Source organism: Besnoitia besnoiti, chromosome IX, assembly GCF_002563875.1.
Source record: "Besnoitia besnoiti strain Bb-Ger1 chromosome IX, whole genome shotgun sequence".
In the NCBI taxonomy this organism is placed as follows: Eukaryota; Apicomplexa; class Conoidasida; order Eucoccidiorida; family Sarcocystidae; genus Besnoitia; species Besnoitia besnoiti.
In genome coordinates, this window is record NC_042364.1 from 2,652,306 (window position 1) to 2,670,268 (window position 17,963).

General features: G+C 55.1%; 3 protein-coding genes across 3 annotated transcripts; 2 read left to right on the forward strand and 1 right to left on the reverse strand.

Moving 5' to 3' along the window:
• Positions 1–3,210: 3,210 nt before the first annotated feature.
• On the forward strand, positions 3,211–5,825 carry BESB_015400 (uncharacterized protein; the record flags this gene model as incomplete). Its single annotated transcript, XM_029360269.1, has 4 exons — positions 3,211–4,062; positions 4,309–4,758; positions 5,032–5,096; positions 5,657–5,825. 4 exons carry the CDS (start codon positions 3,211–3,213, stop codon positions 5,823–5,825), a joined length of 1,536 nt encoding a protein of 511 aa, XP_029216936.1.
• A 2,598-nt stretch (positions 5,826–8,423) lies between these two features.
• BESB_015410 (putative dynein light chain type 1) lies at positions 8,424–9,455 on the forward strand (the record flags this gene model as incomplete). Its single annotated transcript, XM_029360270.1, has 3 exons — positions 8,424–8,536; positions 9,014–9,109; positions 9,347–9,455. 3 exons carry the CDS (start codon positions 8,424–8,426, stop codon positions 9,453–9,455), a joined length of 318 nt encoding a protein of 105 aa, XP_029216937.1.
• A 1,340-nt stretch (positions 9,456–10,795) lies between these two features.
• BESB_015420 (MIZ/SP-RING zinc finger domain-containing protein) lies at positions 10,796–17,211 on the reverse strand (the record flags this gene model as incomplete). Its single annotated transcript, XM_029360271.1, has 8 exons — positions 15,186–17,211; positions 14,439–14,576; positions 13,807–13,920; positions 13,145–13,544; positions 12,537–12,775; positions 12,018–12,149; positions 11,383–11,707; positions 10,796–11,205 (listed from the first exon to the last, which is right to left on the reverse strand). The coding sequence occupies exons 1-8, from the start codon at positions 17,196–17,198 to the stop codon at positions 10,796–10,798; spliced, it is 3,771 nt and encodes a 1,256-aa protein (XP_029216938.1). The 5' UTR covers positions 17,199–17,211.
• Positions 17,212–17,963: the final 752 nt, after the last annotated feature.

Below are 17,963 nucleotides of genomic sequence, written 5' to 3' on the forward strand. Positions count from 1 at the left end.
AACTCGCGATAGTAGAAAGCGTGCGTCAGTTATTGATTCCGGTATCACGTAGCTGGAGTTCCTGTGCCGGACACAGTGGTAGCAGATTATCCGGTTGCCCACTCTGCGGGGGGGGGGGGGGGTGAGGGGGGAACGGGCTGGACATCGTTGTCCAGCGTGAAAGACATTACACGTGAGGACTGTTTGAGTTATACCAAGCATGGTTGTATTGCATCTGAATGTTTGTCGGACAGTCCCGGATTGTGGGCTCTTAGTTGTCCACAATATCCACAAGTTACTGTTACAGAAAGCGTCCTCCCCCTTCAGAAGGGGCCTAAGAGATCAGTCTCCCCATATTGTTAGCGAAGTACTTATCGACAGCATTGGCATTTCTGACGGATACTTGCTCATTACTGGATGCGCGGTAGTCAGCTTTCGTTTTGCTCTGTGTCCGATTCGGTCCGTTTTCCTAGTCGTTGAACACATCGAAAGATCGCAGTAGTTGCCGCGGGGTCACTGTACCAAATCGAGCTCGTGCAGATTATGTGTAACACTCGCGAGAAAACATAAGAGGAGCCCTCGCAGAAGCATGTGGCGTCTTGCTTCATCATCCGCCCTAGCGCGCACGTGTTCCGTTGCGCGGGCATTACGGTAGCTTCTAATTTTGTTGTGCAACTGAATCTGCGGTTGGCACCTTCGCCACTGCCATAGCCGTGCGGGCTTGTTCTGAGGACCTGGTGGAAGCCACCGTGCGACTTGCCTTCGACTAATGCGTGCGGCGAAGCGACATTTGGTCGTTGCTATGACGCTAGTAAATCCAGTAGGATAGTTGATACTAAAGTTGTCAATGAGTAGCACTGCTTTAAATGCCACGGGCACGTAGACTGACCTGACAGCTTCCCATTCCTCAGCTCATTCAGTGGAGGATCAGGGCCCAAGTGACAAGGCGGTTGCTCAGTGGTAGCTTCCGCAAAGCGAAAGCTAATCAACTTGTAAAAATGAGATTTGTCCGCTCCATTCCCGGGTTTGGAAATGAGGCGTATTTTCCGGGCCCATGTCAGTGTTACTGGAAGCGAAGCTCACAGCCTCCCATCATCGAACAGTGGAAGACAATGTAACGCACACTCAGTGCATGTACAGTGGCTGGACTGGGTCACGGATGGCAGTGCGTCTCCCATCTTTGGTCGGTCACCATATCTCAGGTTCATGAGATGACGTTATCTGCGTGTTTAACTCGGTGTTACTCGTCTTCCGGCAATCTGCGAAGAAGTGGATGACTCGTCGACAGCCCCCCCCCCGTCCGTCACAGATCCCGCATGATTGTTCTGTGTGTCCCCCATAGAACCCGGGGTTGCATGTTTGTTTTTCAAGAGAAAATAGACAGTGATTCGCAAAGACATCGACAGAAGCCGCCGTGGCAGATTTCCTATCCACTTGCATACATAACGGGGCGACTACTAGGGTTTCTCAATGCCCGAAGGCTTCATGCCGAGAAGCCCGAAAGCACGCGAAGAAATTACAGCCCCGCATCGCATTGTCCCATTGGACCCCGCCGTCAGCCCCAAACCTGTACTCGGACCGCACTTGCGGGTCCCAATCGACTTTGAAGAGAGTCTTTCAAGTGTACGTCTGACCATAACGGCGCTAATTGCCCGCGCGGTTTGGAACAACTCATAATGTTGATTTGGCCGCTGGTTTCCGAATCGCAACATTGGGGTCCCACCCTTCCTCAGTTCAGAAGTCGCCCGGGAGCGACGCGCACGTAGGTGTGCCTGACAGTCTCGAAAACCAGGCTCTGCACACGCTGCCGGCCTGTTGGATAAAAACGCAGGCTTCTTCTCTGTAGCGTGTCTCCTCGATGATGATCGTTGAGTGCGCTTGCGACACCCAGGGGCCTGAAAATGTTAAGTCTCCCTTCCTCCTTTCCTGTCCAAGTAATAAGAGCAGCCGTCATCATATGCCACTGAGACGGCTGTGCTCCAACTAACAGGCCTGGGACTACACTGTGGGGACGTCAGCAAATGGGTTTTCTTTCTCCGAACATTACGTGAGGCACTCGCACATGTCTTGCTGGATCTCGTGTGCCCCGGTACGGCTACAATGCACTGCGGCGCTGAATAAGGGACGGAAGCAGCTCCACTTGTATGTGCATGCCCCTCCGCCATGTCGGTGTTCGCGTGGAAGATGTCCCTCTGTAATGAGCACTCTCAATCTGTCGCTTTGATTATTCGTGCTGCTTGGCTTCAGCATGGCCACTACGTGGCATGATGCATAGTATCTTACTTTGGCGTGGGTCTAGCTACAACACCGTCGCACCATGGTCATTTTTCAGGTGGGGCCACCTCTGCGATATATCACCATGTTAAAACGTTCATCATCGCACTTCACAGGAACGTTGCTCGTAAACCCTTAGTTCTCGCTTCTGAGAACCGATGCCCCGGTGGGGGGGGTGGCAAATGCTTCTTGTATCACTGAATCAAAACCATGCCGTTTGCCCCCAAAAAAAGACGGCCGCGCATGGGCAGCTTGATATTACAATAAAGTACAGGTCCGGCAACGGCGTTGTTTTAGGTTGTGCAAAGTATTGAACAATGAATCACCATGAACGGTGACACCACTGCGGTTAATTTGTTTCCAGATGAAGCGAGGTGCTTTAACAGAATAAACAGCCAACTAAAGTGGCACGGGTTGTTACAACAGATTAGTCAGCGGCGGGCCTATCTGCCGTGCCTTCCACAACAGTCGTCTCGTAATGTGTGCATTTCTGCCAATCAGACAATGGTCGAGGGCGAAATGAGCAGAATCCCCTGCGAGTACGACCCTGTACACGACGGCCTCCGGCCCCGAGTCGTTCCTTCATGTGCTGGGTTTCCCCGCGTGAGGAAGGTGCTCCCTCGGAATGAAGCAGCTGGGGGTGCGCTGTTAAATGAAAGGATGGAAGGGAAAAGTTGGCGCGTTCTAGGAAGTGACGAGCAATTCAGTTCATACGCACTCAGGGCTCGCAGATTGGTTCTGAGTTGCTCCGAGGAGGGCCATGTGAAGCACCGCGGACAGCAACACGGGGGGGGTCTGCTAGTCAATCTGACAGACCAGAGGACTCTTTTCACGAAGAATGCAAGAGGTTACAATGTATCGCAGAGTCCAGTAAGCCGAGACTTATTGAAGTCCAGTTCGGTGAGGCATGGGGCACCCCGCTCGGCAACAGATTGTCACCAGCAATCGATTGCCACGATGGCAAACAGGAAGCTAAAGAAAGCGCCCTTTTCCAGCCTAAATGCATCATGCGAAAACTGGCAGAGCATTAACTTAGTCGAAGCAACACTTCCAAGGTGTCTCAGCGCTGCTGTGGATTTATCTACGCGCGCCCGACTCGAGGACACTCTCAAGGCTAGCGCCAATGGGAAGGCGTCACACAGCTGCAGAAGCGCCGTAGTATACCATGTGTCGGAGCCTGAGAGCACCTACCTATCCTCTGGAAATACTGATGCGTCCAGTGCAGTATTCACTGCGGAGCATCCATTATACGTGTTGGACAAATACAAGGCCCTTGATCGCGAAGCATGGCGTGAGCCAGTTCGTCCCATCGGGCACCGGTTCATGGCACTACGACCCGAAGCGAAAACGACTTCCAACTGTCCCAAAAGCTTCTGCCAGTCGGCGGCGGAGGATCATGGGGAGTCGAAAGGGAGCGAATGTAGCTGCTCTCGGCCGACAACTTTGAATAGTCTCCACTGTGGGGAAGTAGCATCGGAAGCTGCTATGATGGCCAAGCAACCTGTCGACCGGGCTGGAAGCGGCGAACACAAACTCCGGCCCGCCCACCGACATGCTTTTGCCGCTGTCTTTCCTGGAAATGATATCATTGAAGACAGCACCACATCTGCTGGAGTGTGCACTGAGCCGGTCGGCTCCAGCACCTTCACCACGCTACCTGCACTGTCTGGCCCGGAAGAGGATGAGCTTCCTGAGCACGAGGGCGGAACTGAAGGTCTGAAAGAAGGCTCACTCTGCAGTCAATTCGGAGAAATCAAGTGCTCAGTGGAGAAAGAACAGAAAAGTGTCGAGTGTTCAGGCCCTGCGACTGTAAGGCCATCTACTGGATTTCTGCGGGAGAGCCTCGCGGCTGAGGGTGGCCCATCCTCCAAGGCCCCAGGCTCCCCTCGAAGACGAACTCCGCATGCTTTGGCAAAGGGGAGGTCATCAGGCGAGTCGGATACGTCGTCCAAGGAGTTGTTTTTCAAGACGGAGGCCTGCAGCGATTTCTGGTGGGAAGGCAAGGATCTCGTGACGTGCGACCAAATAATTGGGTTACTCGACGACTGCAGCAAGATATCCATGTACGGCCCAGATGTCGAAAGCAATGACCCGTCTTTCTCTCCTTTTCACTCCTCTCATGCGCCTTCCATATCTTTGCGGGATTACTTCCTCGGCCGCATTGTCAAGTACACGCAGATGACCTCCACTGACTTCGTGCTGGCGGTGATCTTCATCAACAAACTCCTTCGAGTGAGGCAGCCGGTCGCGCATGATATTCCTAACGAAACGATAAACCGTTCGTTAGGAGCCGAAAATTCATCATTCCATCAAGGTGCTTCGCGAGTCTCAAACAGGCTCACACAAATAGAGTCTTCTGTGGAAGACAGGATGTCGCAGGTTGTTGCAAAAGACGAGGGTATCGAGTACAACGTCCTCACTGCTCACAGGCTGTTACTGACAGCGTGCCTCATAGCGAACAAAGTCCACTATGATCGAGGAATAGTCCTCAAGCACTGGGCCAAGGTAAGCACATCTTCGCTGTCCCCCACGGGTGACAGAAGAGCAAGTAGGCAATGCTGCAGTTCACAAGAAGCATCAAACTCCCTTTGCTCGCGTGGGCAGGAGCAGCTCCACTTTATCCTTACGTACGACAACACATTATAGAAGTTCATCATGTTATAATATACTCCGTTAGCGCCAGAGACGTGGCTGCACAGTTCAATCGCTTGCCGTCTAGAAATGCCGGCGCAGGACTGGGTTTAATTCACCAGACGAGCGTCCCGAGTTGTGATGCAGCTAGGAGGTCTGGAACTGGAAGAAGCTGTGAATCTGGAAGCCACCTTTCTCAAGATTATTGACTGGTAAATTGGTAGCAAAGCGGTATCATGAGTGAAGATATGCATGGTCGTATTCATAAGGAAGACTAGACGCCGCGCAGGGCACGAACATGCCTGCCTCTCACACGACTCTCAAAAGAAAGTAAAAGTCTCGTCAATAAGTCAGCGGCGGCGTGTGCCTTAAAGGCGCATGGGCCAAATATATTTCAGCAGCACTTTCGCCATGAGCAGCATAAAAACGCTGCACCGTTCCTCTCGATCCGCCGGTCCATGGTACTCTGCAGATTTTATAACGGCGGTCTGCAGTTCGTTAGGAATCTATGGGCAAGCCAACCTTCAGTGGCGCACGTTGGAATAAATAAGAAAGCAAAGCACACGGGGGTCAACGTTTGACTGTAATTGCCACTTGGCCTCGGCAGACCTTTCCGGAGACAATCAAGAACACGTGGTACACGAGGAAATATTGGTGCGACGAGCTCTCCCCATAAAACGCAGCATTTCTAGCTCGGTAACCGCACCACCTCCTGTTGAATAGTCTGCACATCTTGGGACTTCGTAATCCCGAAACTTTTTCATGTGCTTAGGCGTGTGAAGGTCTCTGTGGAAGAATTCATTCTGGTAAGCACCGTACACAACGAATGTGTTTATATGTTCATAAGCTGCAGGAGAGCGCGAGCCTTCCACAAGCCGTGGAAAAAGTGTTCGAGAGCCTTTTTACAGAAACACGCCATGCTTCAATGTAGTTCGCGGTGAGGCGGCACTAGGGGTTGTCTAAGGGGGAATAAGGACTTGCACATCCGTGCATTGCGTGGTTTTCTTCACGACAGGAAAGGTAACGGACTCGTCGAACTGGTTCCTATCTCTCTTGCAGGCGTGCCATCGAATTGCTCATTGTGACGCATCTCTGCTTTTGAAGCCGAACGGAGGCCACATTCCACCTCCGCCTTTTTTCCTGTTCGACCGTTCCAAGAGCATATTTGCGCGAGGCCGTGAGTCCTTTGAACACGGAAATTCATCAGCCACAACCACATCGTACCGCATGACTCGTGGTAAGAGGCAGGCGTCCGAAAGCAGCTTACAACTGCAGCCAAGGCCCCGCCTAGCCAGAGAAGAAACTCCCTATCCAGGTTGTGGCGGCCCTCGTCAAAGAGCCCAACAGATCCGCGTGAAAAGCAGGAACATTTTATTTCACGGACAGCGCTGGGCGATCGGCTAAGCGCTGGCATGACAGTTTGTCGTATGTCTGACCCCAGTTCAGCATCACCAAATTCCAGTCACACTTTCTCTCAGGTTGACCAGCTTCAGTCAGCAGCACGAAGGAGTGAGCTCGTTCAGACATTTGTTCATCGCCTTACCAGAACACCGGAACTGCCGAAGACAGCAAGAGCTCGGTCGAGCGCCCGTTCGCTGACAGCGATTCGGGATATCTGTTCAACTCGAGTGGGAAGATCTCGGAACAAAGGCACCCTCGAAACGAACCTGAGGCCGGCGTGCCAGCCTCTTCATCGGAAAGGCGCCGCCGAAAGCAATTCCGATACCGGCGCTCCCAGGGAAGCAAGTGACACGCAGCGTCCGTCACCACAGCGGAGCGGATACGGTCCCACCTCGAAGCCGGTTCAAGCGCCCCCAGTGGAATCGCGAGGCATTTCAGAGGATGCTGCACCGCGCAGGCGCGGGAGGCATCCCGTCGGTGAGCGTGATAGCCATCGCTGTGTCGCAACCAGCATGCGTTCACAAGGGGAGATCACTGACCACTGAGTCAGCCCCTGCCCAGTCTGTGTGCTCAGACTTGCCAGCGGTGAAAAGCTGGCTCTGGTATGCAGAGCATGAGCGAGAGGTTGACCAACTACCAAACTAGAGCGCCTTCCCGTGGCTTTCTCGATGACTCAGTCCGCTGCAAAGCCTCTCTGATATATGGTGCCGTTTGGTATACACCCTTCATCTGCACAGGAAATGCGCTTAGGACTGCCTTAGTTGCTTGTTTTATGGGTGGAAGAGGGAGGGCTGATGACGTTCTTGGGATCTGTAAAATGGTACAGTGTCGGGCTACAAAAGGAAGCAAAACGAAGTCGTTCGCCTGAAGCACCGCTAGCGGTCATGAGTCAACACGGGGTATCTACCTGTGCCAGTGAGCTTGCTGTGAGCATATCTGTCTGCCAAGTACACTGTTGAGCGCACGCAGGAGCTTTCTCTACCGATTTTCAGTGGAGTTATGCTGGGTTTTGGGCACCCCATTCGTGAGCGAGAGCCAGGAAATCTGGCCGTGTTTTTTTTTCATGTCATGACCGTCGCGTACTAGAGTGTTGGCTACTGTATAGCATCCTTAGTTTAGGTGGAACAGTTTTCATGTGTGTGGAAGGAACTTTCGCTGCAGGGCAGGAACATGTCATCTATTACGGGTGCTCGAACTCTCAAATCTCCGATGCTTTCAGGGTCGCTACCTGATATGTTTCCTTCGTAAAGAAAGCACTATTCTTGGTTGTCAAGCTTCGGAAGGAGCACTCACGAGACCAAACTCTGTATTGCCGCTATCACACCTCCGGTATGGCGGAGAACAACGTTTTTGTCCACTTCGGTATTATTAGCTAGAGAAAAGCTGTTTCTGCTGCAGGGTTCGAAGCTATGGCACCCCCGGGAGAAATCATACGTGGGCCAGCGCCAGTGAGCAGCTACCAACTGCCAGCGAACGCATTTAGCTACTACTCGATTCGACAGACTCGTCGGAGAATAGGCATTTCTTACCATCAAAAACATGCGGGCATGCAAATTCAAGAGCTCATGCAGTCCCATGGTTACGCCTGTACATTCAGCGCGTGGGCCCGAAGGGCTACGTTCCAGTCTTCATGTGAAAACGCGCTGCATGCCAGAGGGAAGCGCACACTATACCAGGGGGATGTAGTTTTCTACACAACGCGTTTGGGGAAAGGTATGTGTTTTTTTTGTTGTATGTTCGCTCGCACTGGTGCTGCACTACAAGGGAGTTTGCATGTGCAGGTGAATCGTGCCTACTTGCACGGCGAAAGCCAGTGAATTATGGTGTCACGCATTTCCTGTTGCTATGATCGGTCGACTGTATTCCAGCAGTGTGAGAAGCTACTGTCGCGCATTTCTTGGGAAGGGGCGACTCAAACCCCCGATTGCGAGTCCTCAAATTAGGATGAGCTCTTGTCCAACTCCACTAAGCCTTGTGTGTGCGGCAGCGAGATCTACGGCCTTCATAAGGCTAGCACAACAGACTTGGAGAAGTGCCCAACGGCAAAGTCGGATTCGCAAGGACGGTCATGCTGAATAGAGATATTGAGGGCTCCCAGTATCAGTAGGCGTCGCTGTCTCTGACCCCTAGGCATGATGATGAACGCTGGCGACAAGTGTTCGCCGGAGGAGTTCACCCTCTGGAAAGGCGCCAAGATACTTTGGCCTGTCGATATGCCTGACTATATCGTCGACTTCATTGTCGTCCGCTGGTAAGACTGCTAACTCAGCGTGTTCCGCAGCCGCACGCAAGTGCCAGGGGAATTTTGCAGCTTTGACCGTCTCCCAAGCAGTATCTGCCGGCTTCCGTTCGCCCGCTCCACTGCGCTGGCGGGCGAACGGAAGCCGGCAGAAACTGAACCAAGGGAGAAGGCCCATATCCCGTCGAACAACAAATCGCATACATGCCAATGTCCGTGCTCACAAGTGCTAGTCGGGATGAGTATATCTTCTAACACCTCGTTCAGTTTCACCTGATTAGTCTGTAAAACCAATACCATGGATGCTAGAGTTAACACGAGGAATGTGTCCTGCGGATCGTCATCTGTCTTATCAAGCGTCACGGTTGAGGTGCCGTTTCGCCGTCACTACGGTCGGATGCTCCACTAGTTTGCTTTTTTCCAGTTGCACCTTACGCCACGCGGCGTGTATGTGTAAGAACTGCAAGAATTGTCTGCTGTATACCACAGCAAGCAACTCGTGGAAGAGTTCAACCCAGACAAGAACCCTCTGCAGATCGCGGAAACGTTGAAAAAGGAGCTTGACGAAAAGTGGGGCGTGTACTGGTAGGTTCGACATGTATTTTCCTTCGCTGCATCCCTGATGGCCACTGTGTGCAAACGCAGGGCGGGAATGGTGCTGTTGCACGTGCCAGCGTGGAACTGAAACAGCAGTTTGTGGCCTCTTTGCCCTTCACGAGGGTGTCTACAAGAGATTTCTCATTTGTTCCTCAGAAACCAGCCGGGAATATTCACACTGAGTTGACTAAGCGTCCATGTCTTCTCGACTTCTTTTGGTTGCAGGCACGTTACAGTCGGGAACAATTTCGGGAGCTACGTTGTGCACCAGAAAAGGCGCTTCATTTACTTCACTATCGGCCATGTTTCGTTCCTGATATACAAGGCTCATTGACTCCGCTCTCCTGTTCTGTAATATGCTAATCTTTGCGAGTCTTCCTACGCCTTGCTGATGCGAGGCGGTATGCCGTCTGAATGGATTCGTGATGTCAGGGGCGCCAGAAAGGTCCACTAACTGCTTTGCCAACGCTTTTTATGCGTATCCATACGCAGTGCGAGTCTCAGCGTGATTAGCTTCTAGGCCACGGGGAGCGCGCTCTGGCAAGACTAGAGTGCTTTCCACTGGGCGAGTTCATGGCATTCACGGAAGAGCCTTTCCTACCAGAAGCGTCTGCTCTGAGTTTCGGGATGAAGCTAGACTAGAGAGTTACCGGATGCAGTTTTTCCGTTTAATAACGCACGATTTCTGCGATGGCGCGACCTAACCCCGCGGCACGAGTAAATGAGCATCTAAACATGAATGTCATGGTACAAATCGGCATACACACAGCGCGCAGGTGTTTTCCCTCTCAATCCGATCGCTATCCTCCCAAGGAGCAGCCAATTTCAACAAGCCTCTCCGCTATACCACGGAAACGCAGCTCACTGAGCTGTTTGAATCTGACGGGAAAATAGTAAGGAAACAAAACAGACAGGCATCTGCACTCGAACGGTACTGGTGACAGGCCGGCTTCCTCCACGTGTGCGGGCAATTGGCTGCACCAGAGCAAGCCTGACCGTATTAAACCACACTGGAGGAAGCCCCTCGTCGATAGAGAAGACGGACACCGCATCCCACGGCGATGACAGTGCCTGAAATGACAGATGCTGGGAAGGGGAAGAAATCGCTCCTGCGCTCTGGCTGCCATGGCCGATGCGAGCTCGGAAAGACTGTCCAGCTGCCCTCAAAAGTCAATCATATTTGGTAACGGACAACTGAAGTGGCAGAACTCCAGAGCGATATATTCGTTTCCCAATCCGACGACAATGAAAGCTGCTGCACGGTTATCATAGACGCGCCACGGGTGCACACCCGCTAGGTGTTTACGTCGCGGATCGCGCTGCGACTTCCGTCACTTGGACCCTCACGTACGACCTCAGATCCCTTTTGGATCGTGCTGAGAGTGTACTCTCCTGCCAAACATTTTGACGATGCAAAGTGAACCAAGGCGCTGCTCCTCGACTTGCTAGGTCGCCACAGCGCACTCTGGAAAGCACGCAGCACGGGGATTTCCAGTCAGCGACTGCAAAATATTTCTTCGGCACATGGGTCAGCAGTCTCCTGCCGCACGGATGCAAGGATACTTGGCGCCGAGCCAACCACGAGATGAGGGCTGCCCGAACTCTGGAAGAGACGCCGGCTGAACTTCGCGCGCCAGCGGCGGATGGACACCTCAAGACCCCACAGAGCGTCTTCTACCAGCCAGAAAGCTCGGCGCTGAGGTCCTCAAATTCGTCCTCCACGTACTGAGAAATAACATACTTCTCCAAGCCCAGGGAGTGGAAAGATACGGTCTTCGCCTTGCGTTTAGGCGGGGCGAAATTCGTCATATGGAGGATCTCCTGAACCAAGGTGTCAACGTAGAGCTCGTGAGGGAACGCGTACTCTTCGCACAACGGACACTTCCAGCTGGACTTCCCGCAGTGACGTAGATAGTTGGTTCGGACGTAAAACTGCAAATCGAAACACTCGGGATGCCGGCAGTGGACAGAGCGCACAGGCGTCCTTAGTCGCCCAGCAATGTCGTCGCTGAAAAGAGAGAGCGTGAGGACGGGAGACGAGGCAGGCGCGCTTGCACTCGTCGTGTTTACTTGCGGGCTCGGTTCTGCGACACATTGCGGAAACACGCACAGAAGACAGACTTCACAATTTGCGGAGGAGAGCAATATGTAAAACGAAAGGGGCGGTAGCGGAAGAACTGACTGCTCCAGCCCGACGTAGCTGTCACCTCTCCATCATGAGAGCATCTCACCAGGACTCCCATCTGGCACAAAGTCAGTACCTTTCTTTCTTCGCTTGAACCCTGGAAGCCTCTCGATGATGGCTGACCAGAAACTGCGCTTGGGCTGTGGCTCGCTTGATTCTGTATTGCAGGCGAGTCCATCTTCACCAAAGTCTTCGCTCTGGACGTCGGTGCTTCCATGGCTGTCGCGAGTGCCTCTCGTTGCTGTCAGGCTTGCTGAAGATCGCCGAATACCACGCCCGTCGGACGTGCCCGCTTTCCTCTCCTCGAAGACCCGCACCGCTCTCTGACTTTCATTAAAGACCTCGACGATGTCAGATGACGTTGAAGGGCATCGAGCCTGCTGCGCGACGAGCCACTTCAGCTGCAGGACAGGAGAAAAAACGTCCCCTTTCCATGTTGAACTCTTTGCTGACACGCCACGCAACCGGTTTCCCTGCGCGTCAAACAAGCGTCTCCTTGTCCCAGTTCACTGTCTTACGCCCCGGCGTACACGCATCGAGGCGGCGATCGACTTGCGCAAACAGACAAACTTACAGTTCTAAGATGTATAAAGCTACAGTTTAGACAAGAGAGCCTTTGAGTATACACCTCGTCTATTCCACCGCTACCGATTTAAGCCACCCGAGCGCACGATCTCCTTCTGAGGGGAGCAATGGCTCGGTTGTCCTTACGAAATCTGTGCAGTACGGGATGGGGAGAGACCGGCGCTGGACGATAGCCTCGAGCAGCTGGCTCTCCTCCACAGGAAGGGAACAAACGAGCTGAGCGAGAAAAAGACGTCCTTCCCGATGCTGGCCGCGAGCCTGAAACAGACAGAAGCGCACGCACCAACCATGAGGCGATCTCCTCCGAGGAAAGACCATTCCGGTAACTGCGCATCGTGTCCAAGAGACAACAGCTCGCACTTGACCGCCTGACCGCTAGGGTCAGCGAATATTACGTAAATGACATTTCCGGTGCTACGAGAAGGACCGGGAGCGGCGGATGCCGCAGACTTCCGAGCGAGGGAGACCTCCGCTCCTCGTCCCTCTCCCAGCGTTCTGCTCCGCGAGGAAATAAGGCAAGTCACTTGACACTGGAGGAACCTCGCGACAGGATAGCTACGAGGCGCGAGGTAGTTCGCGCGCCCTGCGCCGAGAAGCAATTTTTGAAACCAAATAACGCTTTCTTAGAAACTCAGAAACGCTTACCACTACGTAGTTCATGCCATTCTTTGGCTTTGCGTGGCGCTTGATATCGGCGAGATACAGCGGAGGCTTGGGATGCAAGTGCGGAACGACAGGGTCGTAGATAGCCTGGAAATCCGGGATGGAGCAGTCGAAGCCAGCCGCCGAAGAACGGGTCGCTTCCGACTCTTCTCGGTTTCTTCGAGGGCTCATTCTGTGAGCCGGAGCGGCAGGTCCACTCCTACCAGTGCCTCTTGCTGCTTCTGAATCACACAAAACACGAGGGGGAGGAAGGCAGACGCGGCAGTGGCACACGACTGAAGGTTTACGGTCAAGCATGCAGGCGCGGAGTAGACCACGAAGCCTTTGTTTACCACGGAAGACCACTTCCACCTTGAGCGCATGCGCTCCCTCGGATGAGATCTCCTGGGGCTCAACTGATCCTCCAACAGCGCCACCCCCGTGTAGAAACGAGCGCCTGGTTTCCAGCTCAGCACGACAGACCACGAATGTTAGGAGGCGAATGGACACGGCGGCTCACGTTCAAGAGAGACCGGGTTCACGTTGAGCTATGCGTGCGCCTCCAGTGAGGCACTGCTGTCCTGAATGTCTCTCTGCGTGTTGCAGCGCACCTGCGAACGAATAGCTAACGAATGCATCTCTCTTGGTTCGTTCTTCTTCTGTCTCTGGACGGTAGCCGCGTCTCCTCGACAAGGCCCAGGTCTCTGTCCCAGCTGAGCCCAGGGCTCGAATTGGGGGGTTGAAGAAGATTTGGAGCCGGTCAGGAAGGTAGGGTCGGTGTCGCCCGCACGTGGGGTCGTCCATGGGGAAGAAGCGGAGCTCGAGAGCGGCGGCAGGGCTCGCAGCCAGCTCCCTCTGCAAGACGGGAGAGTAACTAAACGGGAGCACGCACCGACCCGCTGCAGACGGGGCTAATGCCGGCGGCGCATCAGGGTCTTCCCCTGACGCATGGTGCGGCGGACAAGCGAGGGACGTAATCGACGAGCACCACGTTACCTCGCTGCTGGGGTCCTGCATAGTGAACCGCACACCGCGACCCGTTTCGCTGACAAGCGCAAGACCAAGTAGTGCATTCGTAGCGCTGGGAACGAACGCCAAAACTGCATCTCCGCCGGCTAACAAAAACGTGCACACGCGCCGGCCTGCTCAGTGCAAGCAGCAAGAGAGAATACAGACAGCCCCCCCCCCCCCCCCCCCCCCCCCCCCCCCCCCCCCCCCCCCACCTCCCCCAGACTGGTGGGGGCAAGGCCAAGCAACGCGTGACCTGGCTTACAAAAAGAAGAAGTCTGCAGACGCAGCAGTAGAACCGGTGGCGGCGACGAGGGAACATGGTGGCGACCGCGCCGCAGAGGGCGTGGACGGATACGCGGCAGTGTGCGCACCGGAGCTGCGAGGTGGTCAAGACAGGGCCAAAGCCGTTACTTCCCAACACAAAAACGGCAAAAAAGGCGCGAGCGCTGCTATTCCCCTCCCGGCTGTGCGCTTGATCTTCCCTCCGTTGCCCACAGGCCGTCACATGCACGGATCAGACTACCCGCACTCGAGGCGGCAGCAGACCGCCGAGCGCGCAAAACAGCAAGAAGCAAGTAGTTTATCGGGTTTGCGCGCACTGATCTGTTTAGGAGGTGTAGCGCTGTACGGACACGCGCACACGAGAACTTATCTACCATCCTCCCTGTGGCAAGGCAGACGCGCCCGCGCTGCATTGACGAGTGGGGGGGGACGTGTACCGATGCGACAATTGAAATAAATCACTGAAAACCACCTGCAGCCTTTACAGGACGCATCGTAAAAGGCAGGAGCCGCTCCCATCTTGTTTCTCCGTGCTCGGGCTAGAGTCGTCGCAAGAATGGCTATGTGCGAAGCGTAGACAAGAAACGCAAATCTCCATGTCGGACTACCTACCACAGAGTTTTTCAGTCTTTCGTACTCCCTGCCGGCGCCGGCTTGTTCTTCGGCAAACTGGGATGCAGTCACCAGCCAGGCGGCATCGCGACCAGAGAAAAAAGCATCGAGAGTCCCTTTGTGGCCGCTGAACATTTCCTGCAGATAAGTCACACAGCAGAGCAAACCGAGGCTTCTTCAGCCTTGAAGATACTCAGCGACCGCAACGAGGAGTGCCACGCGCAGCACGATTCACATGCTAAAATTATGAGGGCGGTTCCACGCAACGGTTGACTTTGAGAATCCCAATGAGCACGTGCTAGCACGAGTTCAAAGACGGGTCCTGCACGCTCATCCGTAAGCGAGCCCGTCGGTCGTCCCCACTGCTCTGTCACGAAGCGCACTGCCGCTTTTCTGCGGCCGGGGGTTGTGGTGCACGGGTGCTCCCGAAATACAAACGGCATATCCATACGACGAAAAAAAAGTCGCTCCCATCCTGCGCCGCTGACGGGGAGCCGTCACGTAGCAGCGGCATCCCGGCACACCGAAGCTCGGGCACTCGGCCTGCCTTGCTTGAAGCGATGCCATGGCCACGAGACACAGCAAAAACAAATCTCTTTCTTTCAGTTAAGATACCCACACGACCCGTTCAACCTATTGCGTTACGCGCCAATAAGAGGCTTCGTGTGAAAATTCGCGCCTCAGGCGCTCGCAAAGACGCCTTAGGCGGCCAGCTGGCGCATTGGCGGCGGCTTCTGCTGCACTTGCCTCACAAAGACACAATGCTCGTGCGTTGAGAAGACTAATTTCCTTGCCGTGGAGTTTCCACGTGTTCTGTGCTAGCCGCGCCATCCGCTGCTGGGTCATAAGCTGCTGCAGCGCCTCCTCCAGTCTTTCGGTCCAGGCATCGAGCGTTCCCCCGCCAGCTCCGGCCGGCTTGTCTGCCACCTCATTCATGTTCTTCACTTCCAGTAGGCCGTCTGCCTCGAGAGACCGTCGATCCACGACTCTTCCCTGCGGCGTCTCTTCGCCAGCCACGGCGTCTCGCTCTCCACGTGCATGTGCGTTGTCCGACGGACTTCCCTCGAAACAAGAGAAGAACCCTCCGACCCGCCTTACGCCACTTTCGGATGTCGTTCTTCGTCCCGCGGAAGACGGCACGCGATGCGAAGGCACTTTATGACGAACGTGAGCATAGAGCGACGACGCGTGCCCTCCGACGAGTGATCTGCTTGTCTGCTGTGCACACGAATCTCGACAGGGAGACCCGTGTTCACTCCTACTGGCGTCCCCACGCATCCACATCTCCGTGGAGGCCCAGTCGACGCTACCATGGCCCCGGCGTGCCCTAAACCGCAACGAATGAGGCGAGACGGCATGAGTCTCGTCTTCGGGAAGTCCACACTCGCGAACTCGGGGTGACGGCCGGAGAGCGTGCTGCGAGGACGGAGCTTCCAGGCCTCCATCGTCAGGCCCCAGCTGCGCCGCCTCCTTTCCTCGGGCGAAATCCCTGGTTGCTTTTTCAGGCGACAAATTGTGGAAACTTCGCGCCCTCGAACAATCTCCGCGGGGATGCGACCCACGGCGATCATCGATCGGCGTGTACGGTATCCAGGTTCCTCCACGACCCTCGTAGCCTCGTCTCTTCTCCTCGGCCTCTTCTGCCACGTCACGCCCTGACCCGCTGGAGAAGTCCTGTGACGCGTGACTTGAATGAGAGGGCCCTCTTTCGGACTGATCGTTTTCTCGCGCACAGTCTCGATGAGGCCAGCTCTGGCTCTGCTCTCTACGTAGTCCCCCTTCATCATGCGGCGACTCTGCAGCATTCCTTCGAGAGGATCCGCAATGCTCTCTCCATGCTTCGTCAGCCCCGCCGGCTCGATTTTGGTCATCTTCCACCTCACACAGCCGCCGCTTCAGCTGCTGGTTCCTCTCTTCTTCTTCGCGCATCTGGCGCGTTCTCTTCCGCAGTCCATACCCCAACGGAGGTTCGTCTCCGTACGCAGTTTGAGCCCGACCCAATTCTGCATGGCTGTGGCACCCATGATGGCCTTCCGCGTCATTTTTTTTTCGGCTGCCGTCCGTGTGCACTCGCGGCCGCTCCTGACGTTGCAGGCAGTCTTCGAGAGAGCGGGCGTCTGCCAGGTCCTCCGCCGCTCGCCACGTTGAACTGACAGCTGCCGCTCTCTCCCTCTCGTTCCAGCGTTCGTCGAAGCCGTTTGTGCCGTGTGAGCGCCGCCTCGCTGCATCTAGCTCTCTCCGAGTTGAGGACTCTCTCTCGGGCGGCGACTGGAAACGCCGCTTACTCCGTGGAGAAGAAGAGGGGGAGAAAAACGCCTCGTCGTCATCCCGTCTCCTTTGAGACGCTTCCGTCTCTCGGCATTGCCGGCACTCTGTCGAGGCACCGTAGCACCTGCGTGCCGGGGCCCCTGTGCCGAGCCCGCGATGTTTATTCGAAAGCTCGCGCGGAAATGGCGAGGAGGAGACATGGGAAGTCTGCTCTTGCGCGTTGCAGTTCGGTAGCGGCGAAAAATCCCTCGCATTCCAGTCACGGCACCCAGAAATGGACACCGCGATCTCTGTTGCATCGCCAGAAGCGGTACAAAACGAAGGCGAACGCTTCCTAGCCTGCCCCGGGGCGCTGCCGCTGCGGCGGCGCACCAGCCCGACAGGGAAGCTCCTGCTGGGCGTGCAGAACGAGTTCGACACTTCCTCACCTTCGTCCCACTCGTGGTCGCTCCGTCCACTCTCGCCGCTGCAGGCGGATGGCTGGTTCCCCATCTTCAGCCAGGAAAGCGTGGAACGAGAAGCAGAAGCCCCGCGCTCTCGGCGGCCAGCGCGTTGGCTGCACGCCCGCCCGATAACGAACAAGAAGGTCTCTCAGAGTGGACAAGAATCTTCGCTGGCGCTTTGACGGTCGCGGCCCTAACCTCGTCAGAAGCTCGGATCAGCACGTGCGACCGGCGCGCCTCGTCGTGGCAGGTGGTGGCAGCGTCGGAACGACAATCCTCTTCGTGCGGAGGCGCGAAGTCAGAATGGTAGGGTTTCTTACTCCGGAGGCGGAGCACAATTTTTCGGGGCCCGCAACCGCAGGCGATCGTGCTATCCGGTGTCAAAGAAGCTCACTCCGCTCCACGCACACATGGAGGTTACGTTTGATACACCAAAGGAGGCTTTCGCACAAAACAATAGTCACATAACTGTGCACTTTTCCTCGTCGTACACTCCCGTTTAACTCAGATGCGATCTACCGAAGCATTCCAGATTGACAGGGCGAGTGGTGTTTACATGGCAAGTTTTACCCTATGGCTTCGCGGCGCTGGTTAACACAGAAGGACGGCGCCCGCGTCTTTTAACAAAAGAGTATGCCGCGGCTGAGAGGGAGAGTTGGTGAGCGACCGCTGAAACCTCGAGACACATAATCACGACCCGTTTTGCTTCTGAGCGGTTACTGCAGCACTCCTTTCCCTGTCTTGTGTCGCGGTGCTGCTCGCAGCGTGCGCAAAGTTGCAACCCCCAGCCTTGGCTGGTCATACGACCAGCAGC